At 23.8% G+C, this 23599-nt stretch overlaps 5 protein-coding genes across 5 annotated transcripts; 4 read left to right on the top strand and 1 right to left on the bottom strand. All coding sequences in view use genetic code 6, as the record gives it.

Annotated features, from left to right (window-relative positions):
• Window positions 1–781: 781 nt before the first annotated feature.
• Window positions 782–7657, bottom strand: TTHERM_00046470 (myosin; the record flags this gene model as incomplete). Its single annotated transcript, XM_001014642.2, has 18 exons — window positions 782–941; window positions 992–1300; window positions 1364–2144; window positions 2216–2399; window positions 2451–2716; window positions 2761–3030; window positions 3086–3241; window positions 3293–3554; window positions 3609–3812; window positions 3871–4338; window positions 4392–4740; window positions 4808–5153; window positions 5219–5627; window positions 5689–6104; window positions 6173–6467; window positions 6533–6706; window positions 6804–7480; window positions 7627–7657. The coding sequence occupies 18 exons, from the start codon at window positions 7655–7657 to the stop codon at window positions 782–784; spliced, it is 5757 nt and encodes a 1918-aa protein (XP_001014642.2).
• Window positions 7658–8558: 901 nt separating this feature from the next.
• Window positions 8559–10165, top strand: TTHERM_000046469 (cyclic nucleotide-binding domain protein; the record flags this gene model as incomplete). Its single annotated transcript, XM_012797373.1, has 5 exons — window positions 8559–8678; window positions 8798–9248; window positions 9597–9907; window positions 9958–9994; window positions 10050–10165. The coding sequence occupies 5 exons, from the start codon at window positions 8559–8561 to the stop codon at window positions 10163–10165; spliced, it is 1035 nt and encodes a 344-aa protein (XP_012652827.1).
• A 1379-nt stretch (window positions 10166–11544) lies between these two features.
• Window positions 11545–13388, top strand: TTHERM_00046460 (cyclic nucleotide-binding domain protein; the record flags this gene model as incomplete). Its single annotated transcript, XM_001014641.2, has 2 exons — window positions 11545–11626; window positions 11710–13388. The coding sequence occupies 2 exons, from the start codon at window positions 11545–11547 to the stop codon at window positions 13386–13388; spliced, it is 1761 nt and encodes a 586-aa protein (XP_001014641.2).
• Window positions 13389–15525: 2137 nt separating this feature from the next.
• Window positions 15526–20111, top strand: TTHERM_00046450 (CD36 family protein; the record flags this gene model as incomplete). The annotated part of the gene is made up of 12 exons (XM_001014640.2): window positions 15526–15665; window positions 15981–16101; window positions 16298–16387; window positions 16610–16947; window positions 17064–17612; window positions 17677–18041; window positions 18101–18381; window positions 18436–18774; window positions 18844–19113; window positions 19167–19580; window positions 19641–19751; window positions 19809–20111. The coding sequence occupies 12 exons, from the start codon at window positions 15526–15528 to the stop codon at window positions 20109–20111; spliced, it is 3321 nt and encodes a 1106-aa protein (XP_001014640.2).
• Window positions 20112–21133: 1022 nt separating this feature from the next.
• On the top strand, window positions 21134–23547 carry TTHERM_00046440 (TraB family protein; the record flags this gene model as incomplete). The annotated part of the gene is made up of 3 exons (XM_001014639.2): window positions 21134–21213; window positions 21506–21840; window positions 22805–23547. 3 exons carry the CDS (start codon window positions 21134–21136, stop codon window positions 23545–23547), a joined length of 1158 nt encoding a protein of 385 aa, XP_001014639.2.
• Window positions 23548–23599: the final 52 nt, after the last annotated feature.

The raw sequence follows: 23599 nt of genomic DNA, 5'->3' as shown, positions 1-23599 counted from the left end.
TTGATATAATTTATAATTTTAAATTTATTTAGCAACAATCTAATTATTAAAAAAATTTTTGTTGTTAAAAATCGACAAAAAAAAGTCATATGTGATCAATTTTGTCATAAATGATATTTTACTAAGTTGTGGTATGATTCTCATAAAATTTCAAAAATAAATAAAATAGGATTGGATGAGGATTTGGATAAATCTAAATAAAATATTTTTTCAAATTAAATTATTTCAAAGAATTTTACAATCACTTATCTTTAGTATCTAGTTTATTTTTAAACGATACAATTAGAGATATATAAAAATAATTTATATATTGCAGTGTTTGCTTACAGATATCTTTTAAAAATATATTTAATTTTAAATTGAAATTTTAGGTATGTTTAAATTTTATTTAAATAATAGTAAAAATAAAATAACATAGTTCAATTGTTAATAATTAAGCACATGTATGTTCTATGAATTATTTATATAAAATAAATTTATTAATTTAACTTTATTTTTTTATTTTTTAAAGGAAATATTATTTTTATGTTTAATATACCTTTCCTAAAAAAAAAATCAAATATAATTAAAGAGTTGAAAACCATTAAAATTTTAAAACATCTATCAACGTTTTGATCTTCAAATGATGTAAATAAGCCATTAAAATATTTGAATAAATTATTTATTTTTAACGTTTAAAAATATAAATTTTATTAAGCAAAGTTTATTTACAAAATATATAAAAATGCATTTAATTTATTTTTTTTAATTAATTTTATTTATCGTATTTAATTTTTTACTTTCAATCAAATTCTAATAAAACTTTTTCTAAGTTATTTGCCTTTACAATTTCCATAAATTGATAGTCATTTTATGTCCACTGCTATTATGGAGTGTTTCTGATTTCATCCCATTTCTTTTTGACATTAATAAGCTGAGGATTTATTTATTACTTTTAATTTCTTTTTAAATAAAATTAGATTTGATTAATATTTAATTTATTTTTAATTACTTTTCTTGTTGATTTTAACTTTTTTGAGAGATTGCACTTTTTTTAGAAGAATTTGAGCTGATACTAGCCCTGTTATTTTACTATGCTTTATCAGTAGGTATTTATTCCATTCTTTAGCTTGCCTGACTATTATTAATTGAACTATTATCTTATGATTTAGATAAGTTATTTTCAGAAGCATTATCAAAGTCAAATTAACTTAATTGCATTGCTCCTTACATAAATTTTCTATCATTTTCTGTCCATTCATTTTCAGGTACTTTAGATAATTGTAGCACTTTTTCCTTTACTATTTATAACATTTATCTCCTATAAAATAAAAAAATATTTGTTAAATTCAACAATAATTAAGGATTTATTTTTTAATCTTACCTATCTAAGTTTCCTTGCTATTCAAAAAATGATAAACTTTATTAATTAGCTTATTGCACAACTGATGAATTTTTTATATTTTATGAGGACTAATTACTACTGCTTTTTTATTTATTATTAAAAGATGATGAAGAGGCCTTAGATAGTGTGTCGTTAATACTTTTTTGATCAAGTCTCTTACTATTATTAATAGAATTATTAGATATACTTGCATTTGACTTGCTTTCAGGTATTTCTACGACTTGATATTATGTAGTGTTTGACTTTTTATAAGATGGGTATTATTTCTTTTAACTCAGTTTCTAAGAGTTTATTATAGCCCTGTTTTCCTCTTCTTATTATAATTATTATTGTTGTTCTTAGATAATTCTCTATTATAATTCTTGCTAATTTCTAAAATATTCTTCATAGTTAAGATCAACTAAACTGTCTTTTGTGCTTTGTGCCAAACCCAATGATTAAAATTCCTCCCAGTTTTCTCTTTAGAAATTAATTTCTTCTAATACTTACCTGTTTTAGTAAGTGAGTTAAGGATCTTCAATTAATAAATGATTGCCTTAGCTTAGATGGTTTTGATTATAAATTTCTTATTATTCGTATTGCAAGGCATTCATATACTCTATTTCAATTTTATTCATTTAATCAGCCTCGATAAGTTCGTGTTTAAGTTAATTATATTTAATTTTGGATTCGAACTGCATCGTAGGCATTTTAAACAAAGGCATTTTCATATTTTTCTCTGAAATATAGTTTGCTATCTTTTCTATAAATGGAGGGTCAACTATATTTTTATTTAAAAAATAGTCATAAATACCATTAAGATAAAAATAAGTATCCATTGAAAGTATTTACTTGTATCTATGTTTGTATCAGCCCATTTTTAAGTTAGATTATTTATTGTTTTTGTTTTTAGGACAGTATTTTTTTCAAAACAATTTTTTGTATTTCCATAAGTAACATATATTAAGCTTAATGTTTTACTCCATGAAGATTGGATTCTGATCGGCTCATAAAAATTCTAGCTTAATTTGTCGCTCTTGATAATTTAATATAAGATTAAAAAAATAATGTAAGTTGTTTTGGTTACTTTCGATCTGATATTAAATTCAACTGGGAAAGATTAATGATCTAATGATGAATTGGAGCCAAATTGATAAATTTTCCTGCTTTCCATTAAAAGCATCGAGCATCTATGTCCTGCCACTACCTGCAGGCATTTATCTTTAAATAACGTTGGAGTCTATTTATCTTTGGCCAAATTAGAAAATGACAAAATTCTTGGGTATATTTCATTATTTGTTGTTCCATGTCCTAGTTATCCTCTTCCTCCCCATCCCCAAGTATAAACCTTACCTAAAAAATAAATTTAGTTTCATAAAAAAGTAATATTTAAATACCTAAAGATGTTTTGCATATTGTGTGCTTAAATCCGCAATCTATTTAGCTTATTTTCTCTCCAGCATCTCTCAAACAGTAAACTAGAGTAGGTATTTTTCTTGGATTCAGATCTCCTAATCCTAATTAGCCTTCTTTGTTTTCTCCATAACTAAATAAAAGCCCAGAGTTACTTAAAATCATTACAAATTTATGGCCACAGCTCACATCTTTAATGGTTATTTTAGGTATGACTACCTCAAGGGGGTAATTCACACACTCACCTTACATTCCTTTTTAAAATTAATAGTTTATTTTTCTATTATATTGTTATTTTATTTTTATTACCTAGAGTGGGCCAGTGAAATAGTTAACCACTTTTTGTGATAGCATAGTTTTCATCATCTCTGCACTCAACTTTGCAAAACTCGGTTTTGGGATTCATTAGATATGTAATCTTTTACGGTGTTTCCATATTTTCATAATGATTCAGTCCCAATTATCCTAATTAATATTATAGAATTAATATTAATTTTTAACAATAATTTTATTTACCTCTGTTGTTGCAACCCCAAGACCATATTTACCCTCTGTGATCAAGTAGCAAAGAATGATTACTACCAGAAGAAATTTGTGCAATTCTTTTAATTTAAGGAGGGACATTCATCGAGTAAATTGATGTACCAGTATAAACGTTTTATTCTTGGTTAGGATCGTCTTCATCTACAATTGGTACTCCCAGTTACCCAAAATCGTTCCATCCCCAAGTATGAATCTTACTGCTTAAGCTACAGGTTAAGCTGTGAGTATCTCCTATCTGAATTACAATAAAAATTCAATAAAAATATATTTAATTTATTTTAAATTATACTGAAATGTGCTAGATATATGACTGTTTATCGTAGTTATCCTTAAACGAAGCTTGGTATAAAGATGACCACAAAGGATCATAAATTTCGCTTGTATCAGATAATATTTCAAAATCAATGACATAACTAAACAAATACATTCTCTACTAAAAGAAGTGCTCATGTGATTTTTCTAAAACATTTTCTAAACTCTTGTCTAGACGGAACTAATTTTAAATTGAAAAGATTACTACTTTAAAAACAAATTAATATATTAAATTTTACTATCTCATTTTATAAAGAAGTGTTTTAATCAATAACTTTAGACTAACCATTAAATAGAAGCAATTCTTCAGAAATACGTATTCTTTTTAGATTTTATTCTAATGGTCCTAAAAATTCTGCATTTCTTTAATTCCTTTCTCTTTTTCTTATGATAAATATTCTAGCATTTCTTTAAATAATAATTATTGCTTTTCTCAATTTTTAATATAATTCAGTAAGCCAAATCTACTTAACTTTGGCTTGTATCTTCTATGCAGCTAAATTAAACCTTTTTATTCTTTTTCTAACAAAGTTTCCTTTTAAAAGTTTCAGAAAAATAACAGCTGCTTTTTTTGTTCTTATTTCATAGAGTTGTTTTGAAAACATCTACTTTAAGTAATAGCATCTTACTAGCTTTTTTGTCTTTTCAACTATTGTCGTAACTGATCTGGTAAATATTTTTTACCAAGCTTTATTCAAAACTTCCTTCTTTAAATATAATTTTCTTAAACAAATAAATAAATAAATAAAAATAATATTACTATAATATAAGTATTTTTGATTCTTTTACTTCTAACTTCTCTAAGTCTCTAATAAGCTGCTCTCCAATGGAATTATATTTTTTTTATATTTTCCATCGCTTGCTCATAATAAGAGATAGCTGTTTTCTAAAAGCAGTAACTTTAAATTATTTCAGAAGCTCTTTTTCTTTTAAGAAGAAACAACAATTATATACTTTCAATTCTAAGAACTAAATTGCGTATATTCGAAATTTCTTTATTGTATATATCTTCAATTTATTGCAGAACTTCATAGTTTTTGAAAAAAATTTTTGTTACCCCAAATAATCTGTTCTCTTTTGGTATTGAACTGAAATTTTTTCTAAACAATCTATTTGAACATAAAAAATAAATTTTAAATAATTTTTTTTATAAAAGCAAAATAAAATTATTCTTACTCTTCAACAAGACTTTTTTTATTTATTTAATCTTAAATATTTAACTTGTTTAGCATCAAGAGTGAATATTTATTAAAAAATGATTCATAGCTTTATCTTATTGGATAACTTTGCTTTCTGATGTTAATTGACTCCAATACACCTAAGTAACGAATTTAATTTAAAGTAAAACCCTGATTAAATAACTATGGTTTTTTCTCTTCATTTGGCTTTATGCATCTAATAAATTAGACATTACATTACATCAGTACATCCATAAGAAATGACATTTCAGATATAAATTTTTAACTTATTTATCTCATTTTAACTTATTATGATGCTGTGCTTTCATCTAATAATTCTTTATCTTTAAAAAATTTTAAATATAAATAAATAAAAGCTCTTAAAGTTTTTTAATTATATTTTTAATACCCTTTTCGCTTATGATTTAACTGATTCCTCTTATTTATGAATTATTTATTTTATTTATTAAACCTTCATTGACCTCATCTTTATTTTTTTCTATAAATCCTTTAATATCATATTCAACCTCCTTTGCAGTATGTATAATTATAAATGTTGAGTCATTTATTTTCTTTGGATTTTTAAATTTATAATTTGGATTTTTAATGTAAATTTCTTTATCTCCATGCTATTTTTAAATGTCTGAAAGTAATTTAGCATCTATTATAGTTCCTTTTTGTTTACATTTATCTTCTAACAACTTAAAAATACCAAGAGGCTTCTGCCTATCATTATTATCTAACACATCTATAACATCTTAATTATCTTTAAAATCAAGCTTTTTAAAATACTACTCAAGTCTTTCTTCCTTAAATGTCTATTTATTACAAATGAAATTTAAATTAAAAAGTATTTTTATTTTTTTTAATTATTCTTACTAACTCTTCTGCCTTAAAGACGTATGAAATATATAATTAGTGAAGTCTCTCATTTGTGTAATTGATAAAGAATTATTCAAAACCGTTTTTTTAGAATACCTCAAATCCATATATATCCAATAAACCTATTGATTTGTATAAATTTGATGATAAAATTTGCTATTTTGAAATGTCTTTTGGCATTATCGTCCTGTTTAGTTAGTTCACTAGCCAATTAAAAAGTCTATCATAAAGCTCTTTTGCTATTGAATCTCTTTAATTTTAACATTCTGGTAAGCTCAATTCCTTGGCAAATCCTTCTCCTTAAACTTTAAATTATTTAATTGTTAGCTCTCTTTCAAGTTCCTCAGCTTAAATTCCAAGTAGATTAGAGATAATTTATATTTGCTGCTTATCAGAAACTTCAAATTAATCTTCTAAAATTATTTATTTATTAATAATATATTATTTTCTACCTTGATAAGTCAAAGAAAAAATGTCATACTGTTTATTTAAGATTATTTAAATTGTAAATTTCCCAAATGCAAAATAGCAGCTAGTATCCTCCATATAGAATCTGCAAATTCATTTAATTCTAATACATCTAAAGCATTAACTACTTCTTCGTAAAGCTTACAGTCATCAATAGATTTTACTTCTATATTTTGATTCTTTAAGTAGCTAAAATACTAAGGCTATAAGCGTTTGCCATTTATTTCTAGATAGTATTTGCTTAGTTACTGCACACTAGCACCATTCAAGAAATGATAGAATATATGAAAATTTCTTTCTTCTACACCCTAATTCAAATTATTATTTAGTTAATTAATAGTGAAAGAAATATATAGATAAATAAATAGCTCACCTATTAAATAATTCTGACTTTTTCAAGTAAATAATTTGCAATTTCTGCTCCAATAATCTTAGTATCAATCATATCTACGAATAATGTTACATACTTACCAAAACGACTAGAATTATCATTTCTAATAGTCTTCGCATTACCAAAAGATTCTAAGATAGGGTTGCAACTTAAAATCTAAATTCAAAAAAAAATTTTAATAAAATACAAATAAATTAGTAATGGTTTTAATATAATAATCAATTAATAACTTAAATTAAAATAATATTATTACCTTTTCTTCTATAGACTATGATTTGCTGCTTTCTCTAAGCATAGAGGATGTTGGACTAGCTAATATTGGAGGTCCTAAAGAAGAAATGGTTTTTTTTCTAAGACGTACTTTTTCGGGAGATTTATGTTAGCTTATACTAGTTGTTAAAAATTTCATGCATAACTTTGCATTTTCAGTTTTACCTGCTCCTGATTCACCACTAATAACAATAGCTTAGTTTTTCTCTTAATCAAATAATGATCTAAATGACTCTGCAGCTATAGCATATACATGTGGTTCTAAGCTTTTTATAGCTAAAGAACCATTACCCTTAGAATTTTCTATAATTTAATTGTGGTAAAACCTCATTTTTTCTTCAGTATTTAACCCTGGAACATACTAAAATGGATTAACGACTAGAAGAGTAGGACCAACATAAGTGAATATTTTGTTATTTTAGTATCTTTTTTATATGTTAATAACAAGTTCAGCATCATTTAATATTCTCATATTGACCATATCATCTTCATTTTATTCATAAGGAGATCTCTAGTGTAATTTATCCAAAGATACTTCTTCTTCTTTATCTTAAACTTTGATGAGCACATTTTTTCTAAAATAATTTGTATTGATGACAGCCTCCTCAAAAATCTACTTAGTATTCTCACTTACCTCTCTTTCAACCCAACAAAGAGCTCCTAAATAAAAAATAATATTTATTATAAAATTTAAGTGATAGGCTCTAAATTAATTAACTTCTAATTATCTTCCATTTTATTAAATTATATTTACTCATTAAAAGTTATCCTCATAAAAATATAAATTTTGTTTCAAATAAAATTACCATTTTGTTTCCAATCTTTAAGTCCATCCATTTCAAAATATAAATTAAGCAAGAAAGATCAATGTTAACAAATAACCTTACAAATTATACAATTGAAAATATGTTTATTATCTCTCTTAATAAGGTGTATATAGCTATCTTTGCTATTGCAAAAATAATTTATTTTTGATTGGTTATGTAACAAATTAATTTGTTTATTATTTGAATCAAAATAATTAAAGTATTCAATTATTTAAGATTTGTGAATTTAATTAGTTTCTTCACAATTCAAAAATTTTTGACAAATCATTTGATGATTCCTAAAATTAAGATTTTTAACAAACATTTTTGAATTTATAAAAATTTAGAAGTTAATTAATGTTAACATCTCTCTCTAAACAAGCATAAAAAATTAACATCCTAAAAAGTTTCCTAGATATTAAGTCATTTTATTAAAATTTGCTAAGAAAAATATTATTTTCAGCAAAAAAGACATTATATTTTTAATATTTAATACAATTTATTTTGAAAATGATTAAAAACATTAGATAAAAAAATTTTTTTTTAATAGGTAATCTTTTAACAGTACTTTAGTAAATAACTCTTTCTTATAAAATAATATTTTAAATAAAATAAATAAATCCTATTTTAATAGACAAAAGAATTTTTTTAAAGAAAATCATTTTTAATAAAAATATTTTAAATATTTGTTTTTTTTTTGAGATAGGTAATTCAAGTAAGTGATTTAGATGAAAGCATTATTGAAAATTAGTTCTCAACTTTATTGAATAATCATCAATAATATTTGTTAGAGAAATGATTAATTTTAATACCGCGTTACTATATTAAATTAATTAAAATATCATAAAATTTTATACAGTAAACAATTGCAGAATATTGCTAAAGATTCATTTTGAAGCTAATTTGAAATTCTTTACAATATTTTTAACACTATGTACTCAAGTAGTAACTTAAGTAGCTCTGAAGTTACAAGATTACGTTAAAATTATAGTTTAAGTGGGTTTGATTTACTTGAGAGAATAAACAAAATGAACCATGATGAACTTATTAACGTAACTTATTAGAACTTACAATTTTATGAAAATTCAGCAAATTTTGATGGAAACCTAGCAAAAAAATATTAATTTTTTCATTAATAATAACAATTTATTAATGTAGTTTTATATAATAGACCGTTATCGAAATAATAAAGATGAATCCTCCTTCAAAAAGAAAAATTTCTGATATAATTTGCATCAAACATGCAGTAAAAGATATGCCCTTTTTTTAGCAACTTATTGAAGAAAAAGGAAGTGATTCAACTAAATAGTTTTTCAAAAATATGCTTTATAGCTTCTTTAAAAAAGATGAAATACTCTTTAACTAAGGTGATATAGTTGATAGATTTTATGTACTGCTTAGCGGGAAGGTAAGCACAATCGTCAATCATACTGAAACATAGATAAACTCAAAGGGTGAATAATAATAAATAATTGTTACAGAAGAAATTAATACAATTGAATGTGGACATAGCATTGGAGATATTGCTTTATTGAGAGATCAAAAAAAAAATTCTGGGATAATTTGTAAGGAAGATTCGCATTTTTTAGTTCTTGAAAAAGAAGACTTTAATAAAATCATAGGTAAATTATTATAAAGTTATTTATTTTTTCTAGATCTTAATTTTATTTGTTCTACAAATAAATTCAATGATCAATATTAAATCTTTTTTTTCATTGCAAATTTATTCAATATAAAAGAGTTTACATTTATACAAAATTGTTATGACTTTTTTTTGAAAGCCTAATTTTAATTGGCATTCTCCAACCCTTTTTAGATTGGTTATGTGAAAAAAATATATATTTTCTCAATATTCTCACATATTAATATAAACTAATTAAAAATAATCAGATTAAAAATTTTTTTGAGAATGATTTTGAATGGTATTTTAATTTATTATAATTTAACACCATTCATTAATTTTTATTTAGCTGATATGGAAGAGAGAGAAGTTCAAAATAAAATTAACTTTCTGAAGTCTTTAAAGATTTTCGAATTATTCTCTAGAAGATAACTTGAAACTTCGATGATCTATTTAAATAAATTAAAAGTGAATAAAGGATTTTTGCTGTGTGAAGAGGATAAAATAAGTCCTTACATTTATATTATTATAAATGGAGAATTCAAAGTTAGCAAGTCTATAAATTTTGAAAGATAACCTAATCCTTTTTCAAAAGAAAAATTAGCTTAGAAAGACTAAATTGAAGAAATGAAAGAAAGAAAAGTAAAAAAAGCTTTAGAAGTAAATTAAAACATTTTTATTATTTTAAATTTAATCCTTCTTTCTTAAAGATAGCTACATTGTCAGAAGGCGAAATATGTTGTGATAGTAAATAGTTTAAAATAATATATATGTATTAACTCCAATTTTAATTAAAAAATAGTTGATGCATTAGATGATAAACCATAATTATTTACAATAGAATGTACAAGCTAGAAAGCATAAATATTTCAGATAAAAACATAAGTAACTTCTAAATAGATTTTAAAATTAATTTGATTTATATACTTTTAAATTGTATCAAAAGCATTTTTTCAAGAGAATAGTTAATGAATATTATGATAAGTCTGCTTATAGGAAAATTATAAGTGAAAAAATAAATTGGAGGCTGCTTCGTTTGAAAAACATACAAAAAATAATTTAAGGTCATTCAGAATTTCTAAGTGGAGTCTATCCCAAAAAAAATCTTGTTTATTACCATGCAGATTAGGAACCAATAGAATTAGTAAGAAGAAATAGCAAATAATTAGATTTTTATGATAGATAGCAGGAAATAAAGCAAATTAAATAAAGATTATCAAAATACAAGAGATCAAAAAGTGGAGACACAAATTAAATTAAAGAATTTTCATGCTAAATTTAACCAAAATCATAAACGAATGGACATTAAGATATGTAATTTTTACCACAAGTAAGAAGTAGAGATACTTCTATTATAAAATAGAACTAATCAATACAATCTTCTTAAAATAATATTATTTCTCCTATAAAAAAACAAGTAAAATATTAATCTTAAACTCAATCGCCTTAGATAATTTGTTAGTAATAAAATTAACCTTGCATCAAAATAAATGAATAATTAGAATTAATAATAAATTAAAGTAACTTTTAAAAACCAAATAATTAATTTTATCAATAAAATGATTCTGAATCCTAAAATCCTAATAAATAAAAATAATTGAATAAAAATTATGCTAATTTGTTGGCTTTACTTGATTAAAATAAATAATAAATTGAAATTAAAAATAATATGCTTGACTGTAAAAATAGTTAAAATAATGTAAATAATGATAAAAATTTGTAAATAAATTAATCTAACGATGAATAAAATAAGTCAAATGTAGAATTTAGCTAGTAAATATTTTCTAACTAAAAAATTTTAGAATATTGCATTTAAAAGAAAAAAAGTTTGTATTAAGAAAATACAAGCCAAGACAGAAATGATTAATGTGATAAAGATTAAAAATATATTTTTTTAAACTAAGTAGAAGAATCTCAAATAGATGAACCTAATCATTTTAAAAGAGTATCTAGTCTGAAGTCATCTAATTTTTCCTCTACCTCCTAGAGCAGTTTTAGTGAGCACTGTTAGTCGATAGAAATACAAAAAAGCTCTGATACTTTGATTAAAAATTAAGTGACAAATACAAAAGATCTAAACCATACTTATAATAGATTTAAATTTTCCTCAGAAGGTCTTGCAGAATGCCCTAAATAAATAGATACAAAATATGTACAGTTTTATAAACACAATTTGATAGAAGATTTTAACATTTAATCAGATAATTATTAAGAATATTATTAAAGACACTATATTTTACCAAAGTAGCTTTATTTAAATGATAGTTATAATAACAAGAATTCTAAAGAGCTTTAATATGACAATTAAAATATAATTTAAAATAAAAAAAACTATAAAAAACAATTTGATTAAATGTATACCTCAAGCTCCTAAAATAGGTAAAAAAATAAAATTTTATCTGATGATTCTAGTAGCTTATAATAATTGAATAAAAAAAATATAAATCTTAACAATTAAACAGATTAAGTTTTTCTTTAAAACTGTTAAACAGAAGAGAATTCTTCTCGTAACAATACCTAAAAATAAAAAAGAAGATAAAGATAATCTAAAATATAATTTATTTACCCAGAATAGGAGGATCAGAATGAACCTACAAATGAAAAAATAAACCTAAGAAGTTAATTAATAAATTCAAACGATGTAGAAATAATTGAGAAATAATTGTAAAAGAAAATGCAAATATGCTAAGAGTAAGAAAAAAAAATAACATCTCACTTAAAAAATTACAAAATTGATGAGTCTAATTTACCAGTTAGTATAGAAGAGAATCAAGCAATTAGTGATTCTTTGATGAGACTTCTAAAAACAAAATTTGGTAAAAATTAGTAAAAAATAACAACAACAGATTGGAGATATAATTCTTCTCTAATATTCACTTAAGAAAATGATATGTCTTATTCGCCTGAAAATAAAAAATAATAATAAATACTTGCTGCTAGGTAAAGGAAAGATATAATTGCATTAAAATAAAAAATAAATATAAAATAAAGTGCTGCATCTTCCCAATTAAGTTCTCCTACTGAAAGTAGAAAAAGATTCTCATCATCTATCAACTATGATGATAAAGCTATCTAAACATCAAAGGATTAAGAAATACAAAATATTTTACACTAAATCAAAGAATATAATCAAAAAAAATTTGTTAATTAGATTCAACAAGGAGATGAAATTGAAGTTGATAAAAATAGCTTATTAACTAAAAATTTTAATAAATATAATTTTAAAGAATTGAAAAACCAAACTCAATTTTCAGATTTAAATATTAGTCAGTAAAATGATTATTTATGTGGAGATAATTCAATTTATTTTGATTAAAATCAATCTGTTCAAAGACCTTAAACAACCTAAAATAAAATAAAATAAATAATTCCTAACAAAACTTGTAACATTGAATGGAGTATTTCTAACCACTTAAAAAAGTAAAAATAATAAGAAAAACAAGCAACTCTTTTAGAGTAAGATAGTATCAAAAAAACTTATTAAATAAATGATGATGATAAAGAATAAAGTATGCTTGAGAGTGATGAAAGGCTTCCATCTAAAAGTTTTGAGCTTAAAAATAAATTGTCAAAAGTTGAAATCTGCAGTTAGGAAAAATAATCAAAATTTTAAATAGTAAATAATGACTAAGCAAATTAAGAACAGTCGAAATATCAAAATAGGACACTTTAAAATAATAGTGATTCAGATTTTTAAGCTAATTAAACAGTCATCAATAATAAAAAGTTTATGCCTTACTAAACAAGAAGATAAACAAAATTTTATTAACCATTTTAATCTCCTACAAGGCCACGAAGAATTGTAAACATTAAAGTAAATTTCCAAGGAAGCTCATTGAAATAAAAATTAAATTAAAGTATCTAAGAATAAGCTAAATAAAGCTCATAAACAAATAAATAATTTATAGAGCAAACTAGCTTAAATGAAAAATAAAGTTTTTAAAAAGACTTTTCACAATAAATAAAAATAACATCAATTAAATCTCTTGAAAAACCCCACCAACTCAGTTAAGTAGAGTTATGGGATTCAAGATGCTATAATTCAAATAAGGAGTTTAACTAAACATTTTATTAATATAATTCTCCTTTGCAGCACTAAAAGATACTTAATAAATTAACAAGCAATAATCAATCAATATGAAAAAAGTTTAATTTCAAAAAATAAATTTTAATTTAATTTAATTTAAAAATAATTTAATAAAAAAAATAATTAAATAAAATTTTAATATTATAAAATAAATAATCTAGTAATAGTAAAAAAATATTCATTTATTTTTTAAAAAAATAAAAATTCACTGTTTTATTCAAATTTTATGTTTTATATTTAATCAAATTATTATTTTAAAATATTAAACTAAAATAAAAATAAAAAATTAATTGAAAAAACCTTTTTTTTTAAATTTAAATGAATTTAACCAATTTCTAGATAATAAGATGAAATAATTATTATTAAAAAATTGTCATTTTAATTTGTTAAATAATTTAAATAATTATTGAATATCATATGCAATAAATAGCTCACAATTAGAAGGTAGAAAATATTCTTTTATAATAATTCATAGATCAAAATTTTCTAGATTAAATAATTTAAATTTCATTATTGCCTAATTATTAAGGTTGACATCTAAATTAATATTAACTAAAAAAATATTATTAATGTTTGTACTGAATATTTAAAATTTAATTGTTTATACAATTTTTGATCTTTCTATTTTAGTTTTTATTTTTGAGATGACTCTTGTTTCAAATAAAGCCAAAGAGGGAGTTTTTAATAGATCTAGTAATAATTAATATATCTATTAATTATTTTTTATTAAATTAATAATTTGGTCATATAACCAAATTACTTTTTTTTATTTATTGAGAGAAAATGAAAAAGATAATGAAGATAATATTTTAAAATTCTTCTTAATAATAAAATAAACTTAAAATATTTTGAAAATATTAAATAAAATTAATGATAGATTATTGATATCAATACCTAATTTTTTATTCTATTTTCTATTATTTTTGAGTATAAAATTATAAATCAAAAATGAATTTAAAATTTCAAGCTAGTAAATTTTAAAATAATTAATTTTAGTTTTGATAATAATTAATTGAAAATAATTACAATGATAATTTTGCTTAAATAAAACCTGTCTAATAATAAATCTATAATTTCATTATATGCATATTTTAGCTTTAAGACTTAGCAATAAATTTTAAATAATATTATTTAAAACCAAACTAAATTGATGAATTGCTTACATTTTTTAATCTGAAATTTTTGAAACTTTTCTTTTGAAATTTAAAATTTGGGGAAAATAATTTAAGGAATTAAATTACTCATTGATTTTTATAAATTTTATTGTTGAAAGGGTGGTGTAAATTATCTAAATGTTATTTATTTTTATATTTTTTTTATTTTTAGCATGCTAAAGAATTTAAATATTTTGGTGAATGGCAGAACAGAAAATGATGCATAAAAGAATAAATTACGCAAAAATAAAGTGAGGTAGCAAATGACGGGAAAGCATGTAAAGAAGAAGAATAAACAAGTTGAATATAAAAATTAAAAGAAGAAATTAATGATTGAGAAAAATCAATGTCAAAAAAAATAATATAAGATTAATTTATAGTATGAAACGTGATAGCCTAAGTACATAATAATATCTAAGCATTCTTTTCTTTTGTAACTAAATCATGAAATAAATTAGATTACTATGAGATAATAATGGAGGAAAGAGTAATAAATAATATCGGTCTAAAACACAAAAATATAAATATAACATATGCTAAGCAAATGGAGAGGGAGTATAGATCTTTTAAAAATTTATGGTAAATATGCAGAGTTATAATTTTATTAATGGAACAAAGAAGAAGAATTACTAATGAGAGTTTGAATATCAAAAAGAGTCGAAAAATAAAATTCAGAAATTTATCTTCTAAGTAGTTAATAATATTATTAAGGGTATGATATTTCTTCATGCTTGACTTAGATATGGATTATAACTAAGTTAATATTACAAAATCAAAGGAATTTTTTATATATTGAGCCTGCGTAAGACTGATTCAATAATATATGCAGTGATTTTGAATGCTTGTTCTTCAATAATTTTTACATTTAATCATTCTATTTATTATGTATGATTAAGTGTGTATGTATTTCAGTGAAGTCTATTAATTGTAAAAGAAAATAAGGCAAAAGGAAATAATAAAAAAGTTAAAAAAACTTTGATATTTCACCTTATCTTGTGAAAGAAAACAGCAAATAAAGAAGAGAAAAAAAGAAAGTTATGAAATACAAAACTTAAAAGAATATCACTTGTGCGCTGATCACACTTACAGCTATTTTGCTATCAGCCACCATTGTAGTTAATTTCTATATGTCTGATTAAGTTACTTCAACAATAAATAGCATTTCTTAACTTACAGGGTAAATACGCTTCTACATTTCATATTACTAAGTGCCAATCAAATTATATTGGCATTAACAAAACAAACCATTCTAAATCAATAAAAAGACCAAAAAGACTATTATTGTATTGATAATTTGCTTGAATAAAATTGAATAATATCATTGATACATTCATTCAATTTATTAATTACCTTAAAAATGCGATAGATATTTATTTTTTTTACTATTTTTGCATTTTGATATCTCATTTTCATTTTTAATTCTTGCCTCTTTAGAATTCCATATTGAAAAAAATCATCTTAACAATTCCTTTGTCTATTTTATAAAATATAGCACCAATGTGAAAGTTTGGGGTGATTATCCTGGCTACAATGATTTACAATTAAATAAGACAATAAAATTCTTCTCAATTGATGTTCCTTCAGATACAACTGTTTAAAATATGCCTCCTGGGGTAATTAAAATTAAACTTGAAGACTTGATTGTGATGCTTTTAGCTGAAAAAGCGATTTGTGAAAACAAAATTTTATACTAATTGAATTTTTTTCATATTATTATTTTTTAATTGCTTGCATTATTACGCTCATTCATCCAATCAGTCTTTTAGAAAAGAGGATAAAGAAATTAAAGTATTGTTAAATAAAAAATAGTTGAATTGCAATAAAGTGAACTTGAAAGATGGTAATGCCTACAGTTATTAGCACAATATCGTTTTCAAGAATATTACACTTCAAACTGGGGTAATATATTAATTTTAAGATTTATAAGATATTTTTCTTTCAATTTAGATGTAACCTAAGATAAATAATAATTCAAATAAATATTATACTAAAATGGTAATAATATTTAGAGGAATAAATGAAAACAATAGTTTTATATTGAATTCTTTAAGATTTTAGTATTTTAGGTTTTTATTGATGCATTAATTTGAATTATTAAAAATTTGTAATTAATTTAAATAGTCAGGTGGATACGCTACTTACTATAAAAATGAAAGCTTAACTGAACCAGTTGACTAACTTGCCAAATCTCAAAATGAACTTTTGATGACTGTTAATTAGGGTATGCTTTAAGGCTATTATGAAGAAATATATGCTCCTATTGCAAGAAAAATGCCTCTCTATTTATACAACTTGAAGAAATAGATGATGGATACTCTTCCTACTTATTATGCTAAAATGATGCAAATTTTCAACATCGGAAGTTAAAAGTACACTTATAAAGTTGTTTTCAACCCTTTGAAGATCTAGCCTTAAATTATCGATAAGTTGTGGGAAGATGATTAATATGGTTGGAAAAAGTATAAACTTTATTTTTTTTTGAAATTAGTTTTATTTGTTGAAATTATAATTTTAATATAAAATATTTATTTATTTTTTATTATCTTAAAAAAATTAAATTTGTTTTTTTAAATAGCAAATAAACTTTAGCTAAGTGGGTCTCTATTGTACTCAGCCAGTAATATGCTAACCACCCAAATTTCAAGGCCATTTAAAACTACTTTTAATTAAGAGATGATTAAATGTTAGGTTTGGCAGGTAAATCTTCAATGCTTAACAAACTATCATGGCTCCTTAATGGTACTATTTCTGATGCCGTTTATGAATATGGTGCTTCTGCATGTCAAGGTATTGGTACTTATTGCAGTAACTCTGAATTAGTCAGCTCTTAATGGGCTTAAGGTATTTTAACAAGAAAACAAATCTTTAAATATGATAAGAATCCTAAAACCTTCAGTTTCGATTTTAATTCTTTGAATTCAACTATTCCTACTTATGCTGAACTTGGTATTTATTCTCCTTCTCCTATTAATGCTAATGATGGTATGAACCTTCTTTAAATAAATGAAGCAACTGGAGATATGTGGTCTCCTCTTACCGTTGGTAAGACATACACCTTAATTAGTTACTACAATATGGCCAATTTATATAATAACAAGGACAATTATGGCCTCATTAACTTTAAGTAATAAATTTTATTTTCATATTACGTTTTATATTTACTTAATATTTATTTTTATTAATTTAAGCTTAAAACTGTACAACATTAATAAGGTTCCTTCATTAGTCCTTTATTTGAATAACCTTGAAAATAACCTTATTTTGAAGAACGATACCTATCCTGGATTAGGTAGCTAGGAAACTGTTACCTCAGCTTGGTTTATGTACAGAGGTTTTACTGATATCTTCAATATCTTCTCTGATGTATTAATTGGTAACCTATACAGTAGAGCTGCCTATAATTATTTATCTCGTAAAAGCACTAAGTGTGAATCTCTTTTCTAAGATGAAGTTGTTTTACCTATGTTAAAAATGTGTACCGAAAGAGGTTTACAATAATACAATGTTGTTAGAAGCTTTAGCGCTAACTTGCCCTTTATTTATGCATTCATAGGTAATAAAATTATTAAGAATATTATTATTTAAGATATTTTAAAAAATTTTTATTAACAGGCAATTAAAACAGCTAAGATTTTAAGAATCTTCTAACCTACTTCTAACTCTAGGATTACTAGTTAGCATTCTTTTTATATAATACAGAGAAATCCCCTTATGCTAAATTGTTAAGTCAACTCCAAACTGATATCCAGACTTAATATAAATGTCTTTCTATCTGCACATAATATGAGTTAGGTAGAAAATAATGGTTCTTTGGTGATGTAACAAATAACCTCCCAACTAAATACTTCAACCCTGAAGAAAACGTTCCTTCCATTAAATATTGGGATTCTCAAGTAAATTTTTGAAAAAAAACTAAAAATGTAATTAATTTTCTATATAAAAAAAAGAACAAACTTCCATAAAAGCTCTTACCTGAAATTTACACATACACATAAACTGCTTACCAAAAAAATATAACTTTCACTCCTGAAAGTATTTAAAATTTGTTAGATACAAATCTTGGATCCATCTTGACCTGGTCATCAATTCATGATTTGATCTTACAAATCACTAAGAACGATGAATCTGATATTTACCATGATTTCAAGCTTTCTATGGAAGATGCTAAGATTATATTGGATTATCTTAAGCACATAGTTGTTGAGGAAATTTTTGGCGGAATGTATATTTAAAAAACTTCACAAGAATTACTTTGGGGTTACTAAGATTTATACTTGATGAAAAAAGTAATTTTTTAATTTACATTTATTATTTAATTGTTTTAAAATAAATTTTTATTTAATAATTATTTTTAGGCAAGCTGGAAGTAAGTCGATGGTGGCTAACCTTGGATTGACTAAAAGAGAAAGCTTTTGCAATTAAACAACTGGTAATAAGCAGCAAACTTATAATCTACTTAGGTATACTGGGTAAACACAGGTCTTGAATAAATGTCAAATGTCAATAATATTCAAAAAATTCTAGGAAGCACTCAATTATATCAATACTACACCGTTTGGTCTGCTGATAGCACAAACACTAATAGCATCCAAAGTATTGCTCTTCCTTATTACTTAAATCAAACAGTAACTTTATTATTAAGTAAAAAATCAATATTAAAATTATTACTTTAAACAAGATTTCTGGTAGTCTTGGATTTGGTTTCAAGACAAAAATAGAGGATGGTGATTCCCTTACATTAGTGAATGAAAAGTATGGCAGAATATAGAAATTATCTCAAGGATCTAAGACCACTCACAACTCATAAGAAGTTTACAAATATACATATGAACCAAGCAAATCAGAATCTCAAAAATTCTATGATACTATTTAAGGCATGATGAATGTTACTTCTGCTGCTGGAAATGGTCTTTTCGTTTCAGACTTATATTTCAAGAATGTTAATTAAACTTTAATAGATAATATTAAGCTTAATGGATAACCCATGTTCCAGTCACCTTAAGCTTAATCTACTTCTGATGATGATGCTACTTCTTACTATCTAGTAGAACCTGATTCAGGCAAAACTGTTAAGTTGGCATAAAATGAACAAGTAATTTTTAAATCAAAATTTAAAATAATTATATTAATGTTTTTTTCATTAATAATAAAGCATAATTTACTCTTCACTAATAATTTGTTATTCGATAAGTATCATGTCTAAGATCAATGCTTCGTACCATATAACTGGGATCTTTACAATATGGACTACAATGAATCTTTGGTAATAAATTAAATTAAAATAAAATTAATCATAACTAAATAATTTATAATAAATTAGATAACTAATAAATTCGCAACTTTGAATTCTTAAAACACAACAAAGAAAGCCCTTTTAATTACTTTCATAGTTTTAACTTCACTCAGCTTTATTGGAGCATGTGTTTCATTCTATTTTGCTTTCAAAAGAAGAAAAGCTATCCGTGATGGCTTGGCTCACCCAGATTCCCGTAAAAATTCTGGAGAATAAATTCATTAAGTATCTGAATTCGATTAAATGTAAGAGAACGATACCTCCGTATATAGAACTCATAATTCTAATAATATAAATGGAAATACTGTTAACAATGAGTCTCAAGCTTGAGCAATATTTTTATAAGTAAAATAATAAATTATAAAAAATCTTATCAGCAACCCAAACATAATATCAAATGTTGTTTTCTAATAAAATGTATCAAATATAATCAAAAATTATTATATTACATAATGCATAAGGAGTAAAGCAGGTATAACCTGATTCATTTTCAAATTTAATACTTTAATAAATGTTATTTTAATGTATCAAATCTTTTGTTTATAATAATAGTACACACTTATCTCTCTTCATAAAATATATTTTTCTTTTTAATTATACTAAATGATAAATAATTAGATATATATAAATATATTTAAAATTATTAGTATTTCATTTCAACTTAATATTAAAATTTTAATCTAATTTTTATTTAATCAAATTATGATTTGCTGAAATTTTGCTTTTTGAAATTTAATAAAAAATCATTTTGTTAATTTTACTAGTAGTCGATTATTTTTTTTTCAATTGTTTTTATTAAAATAAAAATTAATAAATAACTAATTTGTAGAGAGTATTACTTAAATTCAATAAAAACATAACTAAAGGTAATTTGAAATAAATTTAAATTAATTTAATTTCTTTTTTAAAATGGACGTTAACTATTAATAATTTATTTAAGAATTGAGAAATATAAATAAAATATAACAATTTTTTATTAAAATATATTAATTATAAATTATATTATTGAGTTAAAGAAAGTTAAATATAATATTTATAATTTTATTACCTAATAAAAAATGCCTTGTAGCTTTTATTTATTTAGATACAAATTATCAGCAAATAAGATATCCAAGATACAAAAAGAAGAGAAAACTTTTATCTTTAAATGATCAATCCATTCCATTGTTTATTGATAGACGATTAACTCTCTTTAGTTAAAAGGAAAAATAAATGATTTCATATATTTTTTTACTAATTTCATTAATGCAAGGAGGGAAAAACAAAGAAGAAAACTAAAAAAAATTAATAAAAATAAATTAAAATTTCCAAAGAAAAGTAAAAAGATAAGGAAAAATAAAAGATAAGGCAAAATGATTAGTGCTCGTGCTGTTCATAGATTTTTAAGAAATCCTAATCTTGAAACTGGTGCTGCTTTTAGAGCTGGTACAAGGTAATACTTACTTTCGCTTATCTGGCTATTATTGGCCATCCTGAACATATAAGGGCGTAAAATTAAAGGTGAAGGAGAATTGAAATTCGCTTCTTTTTTGCTTTTAGGTTAAGAAAGATGTGAAGGTCATTTCTCTTTGTTACCTAAAAAATAAAAAGTATTTATAAAGAAGCAATATCTATAAGGTTTCTTAATAAATCTATATGCAATAGCTCTTATATTCAAAATATAATATATGAAATCAACAATGCAAATTTATTGTAATTTATGATAAATTAAATTATTTTAATAGATTCGACCCTTTCAAGAACACTTTGACTGTCTTGAAGGATCCTTAAAACGGAAGAACTTTATATCTTATTGGTACCACCAATTCATCTACTTTATTAGCCAACAGAACTAAGGATTTGGTCCAAAAAGAAAAGCCTGATGCTGTATTTGTTTAAACCAATAAGGAATGGTGGAACCTTGCCAAGAACATCTAAGATGTTAAATGCCAATAAGAACTCAACAGATATAATGATTTATTAAGCCAAGCTTACACTTTGTCTTTGGACAATACCATCAGAAACCTTGTTTTCAAGGCCAAGTTCTACTCATGGCTCTTTGTTATTAATTGGTTCAAGGGTAATTAATTTTATTTTAACTAGTTTAACAAAACATAAAGCACAAGCAAGAAAAATTAAGACTTAAATATGGATATCAAAAAAAAAGATGAGTGATCTACCAAATTATACTAGCACTACTGCAACTTAAGCAAGAGTGAATCAATATTTACAATAAAAGAATCAGTATTAAATATCTGTAGTTGCATTAAAACAAGTTAGATTCTAAAAATGACAATTAGATAAAATCAGAGAATATAAAATTTAAATTTAGTTGATGTGTAGTTAAATAAAAATTATTAGGTGCAAAGGTGCTGTTAGCAATGGACTAAAATATGAATAGGAAACATACAAAATAGTTAAAAAATAGCATTCATGACCTTTTATTTTCAAAGGTTTAATTACAAATTAATGAATGAAAAATAAAGAAAGTAAAAAACAAATAAAAAGAAATTTTATTTTAGAAGCAGGATTTTATAAATAAACATTTTAAAATCTCTGTCTGAAGTACCTGTAAATTATCATTGATAGGAGATATTGATTTTATTGGACGAATAAATAATTTATTTACTACTTGGCACGCCTATCATTTCTATTGGTAGTGTTGTTTCTTAAGTACTTCATTTGAAATAAGAGAAGTGAAAAATTTAATTGTTTGTTTGTTTGGTATTAGCAAATTTTCAAACAAATAAAATATAAAAAGCAAATATAATTAAAAAAAGATATCCAATATAAAAACTACATACATCATCTGCTAGAATTTACAGCTTTGATTATTTGAATTGAAACTTAAATAAAATTATTTTGATCATTCATTCTTCTTTATTTTGAGATAATTTATTCAGATAAAAACATTAAATCTAAATTTTATGTTTTGAAAGTCAAAGACAAACAGACAGACTTCTGATTGAAAATTTATTTTTTAATTTAATTTGTTTTCTTTGTGATAAATATTGTATTAATTTATTTATTTTACATAAAAATAGCTTTCCCTGATGACTTCCATCCTTTCATTCCTGGCTTGGAAATGAAGTTTGCCATCGAAGAAGCCAATAAATAAAATATCCCTGTCGTCCTTGGTGGATTGGAAGTTGATGATGTCACTCTCTCTGCCTTGAAGGTCGAACCTAGATTAGACCCCTTCTCCCAATTATACTACGGTTACAGAGCTCTCCATAACTCTTTCTGGAGAAGAGAACACTTCGATAACTACGCCACTCTTGATGTTGTTGGAGGTGAAGCTTATGCTGAATCTATGGATAGATTCAGAACTAACTGGTTCGTTAAATACTTCGAAAAGCTAGCTCCTTACCAAAAGAAAATTATTGTCGACCAAAAGGATCTTGACTTATTCTATGCTCTTTACAGAGATACTCCTGGAAAGAAGATCGTCGCTGTCGTTAACCAATGGCACGTTCCTGGTATTGAAAACCACTGGAAATCTGCCACCAACACCCATGAACCCTTAAAGGCTATTAACCCTATTGGTGATATGGATATTAATAAATACATGGAATCTCAACTCGTTAACGATACCTTGAGAGCTTTCGTTTCTAAGGTTGGTAAGACTGAACCTGCTACCTGGAAGAACTACAGCACCATTTATCACAAAGATAACTACGAAGCTGAAAGAGTTCGTCACGTAGCCTTTGTTGATCATAAGGATCCCCATATGTATCACGGACTTCCCCAAGATTACGATGACAATATTAAGCCCAAGCACCACTGAATAATAAAAAAATTTTGAGCAAAAATATTATCTAGGAGTCTTCATATTTGGA

The sequence above is a fragment of the Tetrahymena thermophila genome (assembly GCF_000189635.1).
Source record: "Tetrahymena thermophila SB210 genomic scaffold scf_8254659, whole genome shotgun sequence".
Lineage (NCBI taxonomy): Eukaryota > Ciliophora > Oligohymenophorea > Hymenostomatida > Tetrahymenidae > Tetrahymena > Tetrahymena thermophila.
This window is presented reverse-complemented; position numbering and strand designations above follow the sequence as displayed.